The sequence below is a fragment of the Anabas testudineus genome, chromosome 5 (genome assembly GCF_900324465.2).
Source record: "Anabas testudineus chromosome 5, fAnaTes1.2, whole genome shotgun sequence".
Lineage (NCBI taxonomy): Eukaryota > Metazoa > Chordata > Actinopteri > Anabantiformes > Anabantidae > Anabas > Anabas testudineus.
This window is the reverse complement of record NC_046614.1, coordinates 15,861,177-15,873,913: the sequence shown is the minus strand read 5'-3', so window position 1 is coordinate 15,873,913 and position 12,737 is coordinate 15,861,177. Positions and strand designations below refer to the sequence as shown.

Here is a 12,737-nt window from a genome sequence, read left to right as displayed (position 1 = left end):
ATAACCAGCAGTTCTACAGAATCATATGCAACCTCTACACAGACAGATACCATACCAACCTCAACAATTCAAAACACAGAAACTCCAACATCCACTTTGGAAAATCCTTCCTCTGCCACAGGTTCAGCAACGCTTTCTACATCAGCAGTTTCTTCTACATCTACTAATGAACCAACAGTGTCACACTTATCTACAGCTGTTCCAGTAACTGAAGCAACATCACAAGGAACAACGCTTACGTCAAGTGTTCATCAAACATCTTCTGCAGAGCCTACTTCCTCACAAGAAACTAAGCCAGTGACATTGACAAGTGAAACCACTTTCTCAGCTTCGACGGTATCCACTGCAACAGAAACTTCAACTAATCCAAATTCTGAATCTACAACTGCAAAGACTTTGCCACCAACCATAACCAGCAGTTCTACTGAATCGTTTACAAGCTCTTTATCTTCGACGGTATCCACTGCAACAGAGACTTCAACTCATGAACTGACTGAATCTACAACAGCAAAGACTTTGCCACCCACCATAACCAGCAGTTCTACAGAATCATATGCAACCTCTACACAGACAGATACCATACCAACCTCAACAATTCAAAACACAGAAACTCCAACATCCACTTTGGAAAATCCTTCCTCTGCCACAGGTTCAGCAACGCTTTCTACATCAGCAGTTTCTTCTTCATCTACAAATGAACCAACAGTGTCACACTTATCTACAGCTGTTCCAGTAACTGAAGCAACATCACAAGGAACAACGCTTACGTCAAGTGTTCATCAAACATCTTCTGCAGAGCCTACTTCTTCACAAGAAACTAAGCCAGTGACATTGACAAGTGAAACCACTTTCTCTGCTTGGACGGTATCCACTGCAACAGAAACTTCAACTAATCCAAATTCTGAATCTACAACAGCAAAGACTTTGCCACCAACCATAACCAGCAGTTCTACTGAATCGTTTACAAGCTCTTTATCTTCGACGGTATCCACTGCAACAGAGACTTCAACTCATGAACTGACTGAATCTACAACAGCAAAGACTTTGCCACCCACCATAACCAGCAGTTCTACAGAATCATATGCAACCTCTACACAGACAGATACCATACCAACCTCAACAATTCAAAACACAGAAACTCCAACATCCACTGTGGAAAATCCTTCCTCTGCCACAGGTTCAGCAACGCTTTCTACATCAGCAGTTTCTTCTACATCTACAAATGAACCAACAGTGTCACACTTATCTACAGCTGTTCCAGGAACTGAAGCAACATCACAAGGGACAACGCTTACGTCAAGTGTTCATCAAACATCTTCTGCAGAGCCTACTTCCTCACAAGAAACTAAACCAGTAACATTGACAAGTGAAACCACTTTCTCAACTTCGACGGTATCCACTGCAACAGAAACTTCAACTAATCCAAATTCTGAATCTACAACAGCAAAGACTTTGCCACCCACCATAACCAGCAGTTCTACAGAATCATATGCAACCTCTACACAGACAGATACCATACCAACCTCAACAATTCAAAACACAGAAACTCCAACATCCACTGTGGAAAATCCTTCCTCTGCCACAGGTTCAGCAACGCTTTCTACATCAGCAGTTTCTTCTACATCTACAAATGAACCAACAGTGTCACACTTATCTACAGCTGTTCCAGTAACTGAAGCAACATCACAAGGAACAACGCTTACGTCAAGTGTTCATCAAACATCTTCTGCAGAGCCTACTTCTTCACAAGAAACTAAGCCAGTGACATTGACAAGTGAAACCACTTTCTCAACTTCGACGGTATCCACTGCAACAGAAACTTCAACTAATCCCAATTCTGAATCTACAACTGCAAAGACTTTGCCACCCACTATAACCAGCAGTTCTACTGAATCGTTGACAAGTTCTTTATCTTCGACAGTATCCACTGCAACAGAGACTTCAACTCATGAACTGACTGAATCTACAACAGCAAAGACTTTGCCACCCACCATAACCAGCAGTTCTACAGAATCATATGCAACCTCTACACAGACAGATACCATACCAACCTCAACAATTCAAAACACAGAAACTCCAACATCCACTGTGGAAAATCCTTCCTCTGCCACAGGTTCAGCAACGCTTTCTACATCAGCAGTTTCTTCTACATCTACTAATGAACCAACAGTGTCACACTTATCTACAGCTGTTCCAGTAACTGAAGCAACAACACAAGGAACAACGCTTACGTCAAGTGTTCATCAAACATCTTCTGCAGAGCCTACTTCTTCACAAGAAACTAAACCAGTAACATTGACAAGTGAAACCACTTTCTCAGCTTCGACGGTATCCACTGCAACAGAAACTTCAACTAATCCAAATTCTGAATCTACAACAGCAAAGACTTTGCCACCCACCATAACCAGCAGTTCTACTGAATCGTTTACAAGCTCTTTATCTTCGACGGTATCCACTGCAACAGAGACTTCAACTCATGAACTGACTGAATCTACAACAGCAAAGACTTTGCCACCCACCATTACCAGCAGTTCTACAGAATCATATGCAACCTCTACACATACAGATACCATACCAACCTCAACAATTCAAAACACAGAAACTCCAACATCCACTGTGGAAAATCCTTCCTCTGCCACAGGTTCAGCAACGCTTTCTACATCAGCAGTTTCTTCTACATCTACAAATGAACCAACAGTGTCGCACTTATCTACAGCTATTCCAGTAACTGAAGCAACATCACAAGGAACAACGCTTACGTCAAGTGTTCATCAAACATCTTCTGCAGAGCCTACTTCCTCACAAGAAACTAAACCAGTAACATTGACAAGTGAAACCACTTTCTCTGCTTCGACGGTATCCACTGCAACAGAAACTTCAACTAATCCAAATTCTGAATCTACAACAGCAAATACATTGCCACCAACCATAACCAGCAGTTCTACAGAATTGTTCACAAGCTCTTTATCTTCGACGGTATCTACTGCAACAGAGACTTCTACCCATGAACTGACTGAATCTACAACAGCAAAGACTTTGCCACCCACCATAACCAGCAGTTCTACAGAATCATATGCAACCTCTACACATACAGATACCATACCAACCTCAACAATTCAAAACACAGAAACTCCAACATCCACTGTGGAAAATCCTTCCTCTGCCACAGGTTCAAAAACGCTTTCTACATCAGGAGTTTCTTCTACATCTACAAATGAACCAACAGTGTCACATTTATCTACAGCTGTTCCAGTAACTGAAGCAACATCACAAGGAACAACGCTTACGTCAAGTGTTCATCAAACATCTTCTGCAGAGCCTACTTCTTCACAAGAAACTAAGCCAGTGACATTGACAAGTGAAACCACTTTCTCTGCTTCGACGGTATCCACTGCAACAGAAACTTCAACTAATCCAAATTCTGAATCTACAACAGCAAATACATTGCCACCAACCATAACCAGCAGTTCTACAAAATTGTTCACAAGCTCTTTATCTTCGACGGTATCCACTGCAACAGAAACTTCAACTAATCCAAATTCTGAATCTACAACAGCAAAGACTTTGCCACCCACCATAACCAGCAGTTCTACAGAATTGTTCACAAGCTCTTTATCTTCGACGGTATCCACTGCAACTGAGACTTCAACTCATGAACTGACTGAATCTACAACAGCAAAGACTTTGCCACCCACCATAACCAGCAGTTCTACAGAATCATATGCAACCTCTACACAGACAGATACCATACCAACCTCAACAATTCAAAACACAGAAACTCCAACATCCACTTTGGAAAATCCTTCCTCTGCCACAGGTTCAGCAACGCTTTCTACATCAGCAGTTTCTTCTACATCTACTAATGAACCAACAGTGTCACACTTATCTACAGCTGTTCCAGTAACTGAAGCAACATCACAAGGAACAACGCTTACGTCAAGTGTTCATCAAACATCTTCTGCAGAGCCTACTTCCTCACAAGAAACTAAGCCAGTGACATTGACAAGTGAAACCACTTTCTCAGCTTCGACGGTATCCACTGCAACAGAAACTTCAACTAATCCCAATTCTGAATCTACAACTGCAAAGACTTTGCCACCAACCATAACCAGCAGTTCTACTGAATCGTTTACAAGCTCTTTATCTTCGACGGTATCCACTGCAACAGAGACTTCAACTCATGAACTGACTGAATCTACAACAGCAAAGACTTTGCCACCCACCATAACCAGCAGTTCTACAGAATCATATGCAACCTCTACACAGACAGATACCATACCAACCTCAACAATTCAAAACACAGAAACTCCAACATCCACTTTGGAAAATCCTTCCTCTGCCACAGGTTCAGCAACGCTTTCTACATCAGCAGTTTCTTCTTCATCTACAAATGAACCAACAGTGTCACACTTATCTACAGCTGTTCCAGTAACTGAAGCAACATCACAAGGAACAACGCTTACGTCAAGTGTTCATCAAACATCTTCTGCAGAGCCTACTTCATCACAAGAAACTAAGCCAGTGACATTGACAAGTGAAACCACTTTCTCAGCTTCGACGGTATCCACTGCAACAGAAACTTCAACTAATCCAAATTCTGAATCTACAACTGCAAAGACTTTGCCACCCACCATAACCAGCAGTTCTACTGAATCGTTTACAAGCTCTTTATCTTCGACGGTATCCACTGCAACAGAGACTTCAACTCATGAACTGACTGAATCTACAACAGCAAAGACTTTGCCACCAGCCATTACCAGCAGTTCTACAGATTCATATGCAACCTCTACACATACAGATACCATACCAACCTCAACAATTCAAAACACAGAAACTCCAACATCCACTGTGGAAAATCCTTCCTCTGCCACAGGTTCAGCAACGCTGTCTACATCAACAAATGAACCAACAGTGTCACACTTATCTACAGCTGTTCCAGGAACTGAAGCAACATCACAAGGAACAACGCTTACGTCAAGTGTTCATCAAACATCTTCTGCAGAGCCTACTTCTTCACAAGAAACTAAACCAGTGACATTGACAAGTGAAACCACTTTCTCAGCTTCGACGGTATCCACTGCAACAGAAACTTCAACTAATCCAAATTCTGAATCTACAACTGCAAAGACTTTGCCACCCACCATAACCAGCAGTTCTACTGAATCGTTTACAAGCTCTTTATCTTCGACGGTATCCACTGCAACAGAGACTTCAACTCATGAACTGACTGAATCTACAACAGCAAAGACTTTGCCACCCACCATAACCAGCAGTTCTACAGAATCATATGCAACCTCTACACATACAGATACCATACCAACCTCAACAATTCAAAACACAGAAACTCCAACATCCACTGTGGAAAATCCTTCCTCTGCCACAGGTTCAGCAACGCTTTCTACATCAGGAGTTTCTTCTACATCTACAAATGAACCAACAGTGTCACACTTATCTACAGCTGTTCCAGGAACTGAAGCAACATCACAAGGGACAACGCTTACGTCAAGTGTTCATCAAACATCTTCTGCAGAGCCTACTTCCTCACAAGAAACTAAACCAGTAACATTGACAAGTGAAACCACTTTCTCAACTTCGACGGTATCCACTGCAACAGAAACTTCAACTAATCCAAATTCTGAATCTACAACAGCAAAGACTTTGCCACCCACCATAACCAGCAGTTCTACAGAATCATATGCAACCTCTACACATACAGATACCATACCAACCTCAACAATTCAAAACACAGAAACTCCAACATCCACTGTGGAAAATCCTTCCTCTGCCACAGGTTCAGCAACGCTTTCTACATCAGCAGTTTCTTCTACGTCTACAAATGAACCAACAGTGTCACACTTATCTACAGCTGTTCCAGTAACTGAAGCAACATCACAAGGAACAACGCTTACGTCAAGTGTTCATCAAACATCTTCTGCAGAGCCTACTTCTTCACAAGAAACTAAGCCAGTGACATTGACAAGTGAAACCACTTTCTCAGCTTCGACGGTATCCACTGCAACAGAAACTTCAACTAATCCAAATTCTGAATCTACAACTGCAAAGACTTTGCCACCCACCATAACCAGCAGTTCTACAGAATCATATGCAACCTCTACACAGACAGATACCATACCAACCTCAACAATTCAAAACACAGAAACTCCAACATCCACTGTGGAAAATCCTTCCTCTGCCACAGGTTCAGCAACGCTTTCTACATCAGCAGTTTCTTCTACATCTACTAATGAACCAACAGTGTCACACTTATCTACAGCTGTTCCAGTAACTGAAGCAACAACACAAGGAACAACGCTTACGTCAAGTGTTCATCAAACATCTTCTGCAGAGCCTACTTCTTCACAAGAAACTAAACCAGTAACATTGACAAGTGAAACCACTTTCTCAGCTTCGACGGTATCCACTGCAACAGAAACTTCAACTAATCCAAATTCTGAATCTACAACAGCAAAGACTTTGCCACCCACCATAACCAGCAGTTCTACTGAATCGTTTACAAGCTCTTTATCTTCGACGGTATCCACTGCAACTGAGACTTCAACTCATGAACTGACTGAATCTACAACAGCAAAGACTTTGCCACCCACCATAACCAGCAGTTCTACAGAATCATATGCAACCTCTACACATACAGATACCATACCAACCTCAACAATTCAAAACACAGAAACTCCAACATCCACTGTGGAAAATCCTTCCTCTGCCACAGGTTCAGCAACGCTTTCTACATCAGCAGTTTCTTCTACATCTACAAATGAACCAACAGTGTCGCACTTATCTACAGCTATTCCAGTAACTGAAGCAACATCACAAGGAACAACGCTTACGTCAAGTGTTCATCAAACATCTTCTGCAGAGCCTACTTCTTCACAAGAAACTAAACCAGTAACATTGACAAGTGAAACCACTTTCTCTGCTTCGACGGTATCCACTGCAACAGAAACTTCAACTAATCCAAATTCTGAATCTACAACAGCAAATACATTGCCACCAACCATAACCAGCAGTTCTACAGAATTGTTCACAAGCTCTTTATCTTCGACGGTATCCACTGCAACAGAGACTTCAACTCATGAACTGACTGAATCTACAACAGCAAAGACTTTGCCACCCACCATAACCAGCAGTTCTACAGAATCATATGCAACCTCTACACATACAGATACCATACCAACCTCAACAATTCAAAACACAGAAACTCCAACATCCACTGTGGAAAATCCTTCCTCTGCCACAGGTTCAAAAACGCTTTCTACATCAGGAGTTTCTTCTACATCTACAAATGAACCAACAGTGTCACATTTATCTACAGCTGTTCCAGTAACTGAAGCAACATCACAAGGAACAACGCTTACGTCAAGTGTTCATCAAACATCTTCTGCAGAGCCTACTTCCTCACAAGAAACTAAGCCAGTGACATTGACAAGTGAAACCACTTTCTCAGCTTCGACGGTATCCACTGCAACAGAAACTTCAACTAATCCAAATTCTGAATCTACAACAGCAAATACATTGCCACCAACCATAACCAGCAGTTCTACTGAATCGTTTACAAGCTCTTTATCTTCGACGGTATCCACTGCAACAGAAACATCAACTCATGAAATGACTGAATCTACAACATCCACTGTGGAAAATCCTTCCTCTGCCACAGGTTCAGCAACGCTGTCTACATCAACAAATGAACCAACAGTGTCACACTTATCTACAGCTGTTCCAGGAACTGAAGCAACATCACAAGGGACAACGCTTACGTCAAGTGTTCATCAAACATCTTCTGCAGAGCCTACTTCCTCACAAGAAACTAAACCAGTAACATTGACAAGTGAAACCACTTTCTCAACTTCGACGGTATCCACTGCAACAGAAACTTCCACTAATCCAAATTTTGAATCTACAACAGCAAAGACTTTTCCACCCACCATAACTAGCAGTTACACAGAATTGTTGACAAGTTCTTTATCTTCGACAGTATCCACTGCAACAGAGACTTCAACTCATGAACTGACTGAATCTACAACAGCAAAGACTTTGCCACCCACCATAACCAGCAGTTCTACAGAATCATATGCAACCTCTACACAGACAGATACCATACCAACCTCAACAATTCAAAACACAGAAACTCCAACATCCACTTTGGAAAATCCTTCCTCTGCCACAGGTTCAGCAACGCTTTCTACATCAGCAGTTTCTTCTACATCTACAAATGAACCAACAGTGTCACACTTATCTACAGCTGTTCCAGTAACTGAAGCAACATCACAAGGAACAACGCTTACGTCAAGTGTTCATCAAACATCTTCTGCAGAGCCTACTTCCTCACAAGAAACTAAGCCAGTGACATTGACAAGTGAAACCACTTTCTCAGCTTCGACGGTATCCACTGCAACAGAAACTTCAACTAATCCAAATTCTGAATCTACAACTGCAAAGACTTTAACACCAACCATAACCAGCAGTTCTACTGAATCGTTTACAAGCTCTTTATCTTCGACGGTATCCACTGCAACAGAGACTTCAACTCATGAACTGACTGAATCTACAACAGCAAAGACTTTGCCACCCACCATAACCAGCAGTTCTACAGAATCATATGCAACCTCTACACATACAGATACCATACCAACCTCAACAATTCAAAACACAGAAACTCCAACATCCACTGTGGAAAATCCTTCCTCTGCCACAGGTTCAGCAACGCTTTCTACATCAGCAGTTTCTTCTACATCTACAAATGAACCAACAGTGTCACACTTATCTACAGCTGTTCCAGTAACTGAAGCAACATCACAAGGAACAACGCTTACGTCAAGTGTTCATCAAACATCTTCTGCAGAGCCTACTTCCTCACAAGAAACTAAACCAGTAACATTGACAAGTGAAACCACTTTCTCAGCTTCGACGGTATCCACTGCAACAGAAACTTCAACTAATCCAAATTCTGAATCTACAACAGCAAAGACTTTGCCACCCACCATAACCAGCAGTTCCACAGAATCGTTGACAAGTTCTTTATCTTCGACGGTATCCACTGCAACAGAAACTTCAACTAATCCAAATTCTGAATCTACAACAGCAAAGACTTTGCCTCCTACCATAACCAGCAGTTCCACAGAATTTTTCACAAGTTCTCTATCTTCGACGGTATCCACTGCAACAGAAACATCAACCCATGAAATGACTGAATCTACAACATCCACTGTGGAAAATCTTTCCTCTGCCACAGGTTCAGCAACGCTTTCTACATCAGCAGTTTCTTCTACATCTACAAATGAACCAACAGTGTCACACTTATCTACAGCTGTTCCAGTAACTGAAGCAACATCACAAGGAACAACGCTTACGTCAAGTGTTCATCAAACATCTTCCACAGAGCCTACTTCCTCACAAGAAACTAAGCCAGTGTCAGAATCCACAAGTACTTCATCCTTGACAGCATACACTGGAACAGAAATTTCAACCACCACTGTGCAACATCCTTCCCCTGCGACAGTTTCAACAACTACATCATCTTCAACAGTTCTCCCTACACAGAATTCCACTTCCAGAATTACCACTACATCACCAGTTTCTTCCACATCCACACAGACATCATCAACTTCATCAACAGCTAGCTCATCGTTCACGTCCAATTTGGCAACATCAAACACTTCAAAGGCCACAACAACAGAAATAATTAGCGCAAACATAACGTCTGGCATTGTCCCTCTTTCAAATTCTACAGCCACTGTGACATCACCAACTACAATTTTTCAGTGCACGGAGAAGGATTGCCAATGTTTAGCAGGCACTTGTAAATTCAGCACCACACTGGGAAGATGTCATTGCCAATGTGAAGACTTTGTGTTTGGGGAAGACTGCTCTTTTGGATATAATGACACCTCAGCTCATATTGGTGAGTTTTTCTCCCCGCCAACTATTTTTGATTTTGCTAAAATACATATTTTTTGAATGTATAGATATCTTTATCAGTTTATAGAATTGTAATCATTACAAATTGTTAAAGTTAATTTGATTTTAACATTGAATTTCTGTCTGTCTAGATAGTGTTGATGTAAACATTGTATTGCAGTTTTCACTAAAATTATTTAATTTCATTATTTTTTATTTTTTTGCAGATGCTGGAGCAATACCAACTCGAAAAGCAAATTTTACTTTAGAAATACAGATGACCTATCTTTCAGCTTTTGAAAATTTAAACTCACCTCAGTCGTTACATTTGATCAACACATTAATAGTGCAGGTAGAGAATTTTTATTTTTAATTTTTTTATATCTTTTGCTAAAGTGTGTGTTTTCTATGTTTCTTTACATGATAATATAACATTAATTCGTTTTTGTATTTTTCCTTTTGTTTCAGCTTGCAGCACTGTGCAAAGAAGCAGCTCCACAATCTTTTAAAAAAGTAGAAGTCATCAAGTTATCGTAGGTTTTTGTTTGTCTTTAATAATCTCTGTTACTTTTTAAATGAGTGCAAGCTGTTTTCTTTTGGTGATATATTTCTATTTTTCTAATCTAGGGAAGGAAGTGTTGTTGTACAGAGTGTGGCCGAGTACAGTTATCCAAACAATGAAACTGAAATCCAGTTTGTCAACACTCAACTTGATGGGGTGTTGATTTCAATCCTGAATGACACAAAGAACCTAAATAAGATTTCTCAGGCCCTTAATAATAGCAGTGTGAAGCTAAATGGAATCAGCTTTGAGCCTCCTGTTATTTCCAGTAAGTGAGCGTCAATTCTGAACTTGCCAGTTTTTTTAATCATTCAGTATTTTTTCAAACTTTTTTTATTTTTATGTGCTTGTACAAAATGAAAACTACATCACTTTGACATTATGTTTTCATTAATCAGATATCACAGACCTGAAGCCTTACATTAACTGCAGCCTGTTTGCAAATTACACTGCTGTAATTAACAACGGTCAGTGGAAATGTGCTGGGCTTTGCAAGACAAATATTGATTACTGTCATCAGCATGGAGAGTGTTTCAATGAAATTTACAAAGGGCCTATCTGCAGGTGAGCAATGACTTTATATTTTAAAATCAAGATATAAATTAAATATCCCAATGTGGTTTTTTTTTTTATTATTATTATAATTTATGACTTATTAATTGAGTTCACTCTTTGTGGCCTCAGGTGCTATGAGTCTAGCCTGGAGCAGTATTATGGTCCACAGTGTGACCTCTTCCGTTGGGGCTCTGGTTTCTATGCAGCACTATTTGGATCTCTGGCAGGAGCCCTTTTGCTCTTGATAATCATTATTATCGCTGTCATTGCCAAAAAGAAATATACGAATGTCTGGTGAGTTGTGATGCCTCAAAATTTTCCTATATAATATGCAGAAGAAGAAAATATTTTTATGTAAAGTTAATAAAACGTTCTTTCTACTTTAGGAAAAGGAGGAACTCCTACAACAGACAATTATCTGCTTTAGAGGATTTCTTTGACTTCTCTAACACAGGTGTGTTTTGGTTTGTTAAAAATTCTGCAAACAATTTATCCCCATTTGCAATTAGCAATTTTAACATTTTAAAAATTATCATATTCTTTTGCCCAGGAGATCTAGACTTTGGAGTTGCAGGCTCATACACAACAACCGGTTTTAGGTGACATCTATAAAATGACATCCAGTAGCAGGTATTCTTGTTTGATATTTTCATGTTACATACATAAAATATAAGTAACTGCTGCAGTCTACTACAGATATATATAAGATTATAGTTCATTTTTTAAAAACATGATCTTTGTGTTGTTGTTTCAGGTCACACCAACATATTCAGATGTCTTAAACATGAAGGCTACAGCACAGACAAATTTATTATAATTAATAAAAAATGTTTTTAATGCTAACAGTAAAGAAAATTAAACATCTCTACCACTTGTACAGATAGAATAATTAACTACTAATGAGTTGTTGTAGTATTTATGGCTTTATTTATATTATTGTGATTCTCTGTAGCTTCTTATAAAAATAAACATGAAAACTCAGACTTCAGTGTTGTTGATCCAGACATAACTATTTGTTTTTTCAGCTTTTAGATTGTTTCTCATGCAGTACTGATAAACACTATGTCAAGAATTATGATTAGAACTGGAACCGATGCAGATCAAGTTTCAGTACATATATAAGAAACTTAAATCACACCAAATTTAAGTCAGTTCACAGCGCAACCAGGCGTGGTTTGGTGGTTTGGTGGATCTTCACACACACAAATTCTACATTGTTTGTAGTCTCCTAATTGAACAAATCTGCTGTGATGTAGAGAAAATCCACGACTTTGGAAATTATTAGTTTTGTTTAATTTTTCTCAACTGATCATAACACCAGGTTTTAAAAAATGCGTTATAAATGGGAATGTCTGGCAGCACATTTCAGTTTTTTTTACTTTAATATCAATTGTATAATCCATTATTTATTCTGTGGAAAGTAAACCTTTTGGCCTTGTGTAATCTTAATCTGTAGTCTCTAAATACATGCAGCTATTCCCGCTCAAGAATGGAATTGTTTCTCCAGTCAATACATGGTGTTCACACACTCAATTTAACATATTAAGCACTACAAGTTTTGAAGTTGTTCCAAACTCTCCAGCAGGTGGCAGTATGGTATAAGAGTTCAATATGGTTTGCACTGACTGACAGGGAGGTGTTTCTATTACCTAAACTTAACTATGTGTTCCACATTTGCAGTTTCATAGCTACCCACATGGTGGTGTGA

General features: G+C 39.8%; 1 protein-coding gene across 1 annotated transcript; it reads left to right on the top strand.

Annotated features, from left to right (window-relative positions):
* Positions 1–1,222: 1,222 nt before the first annotated feature.
* Positions 1,223–11,641, top strand: LOC113153449 (cell wall protein DAN4). The gene is given in 12 exon segments (XM_033325983.1): positions 1,223–1,295; positions 1,817–1,920; positions 8,858–8,886; positions 8,978–9,045; positions 9,515–9,916; positions 10,140–10,264; positions 10,381–10,445; positions 10,540–10,742; positions 10,873–11,038; positions 11,159–11,323; positions 11,416–11,483; positions 11,580–11,641. Coding segments are annotated over 12 exon segments (1,530 nt in total).
* The last annotated feature ends 1,096 nt before the right edge of the window (positions 11,642–12,737 follow it).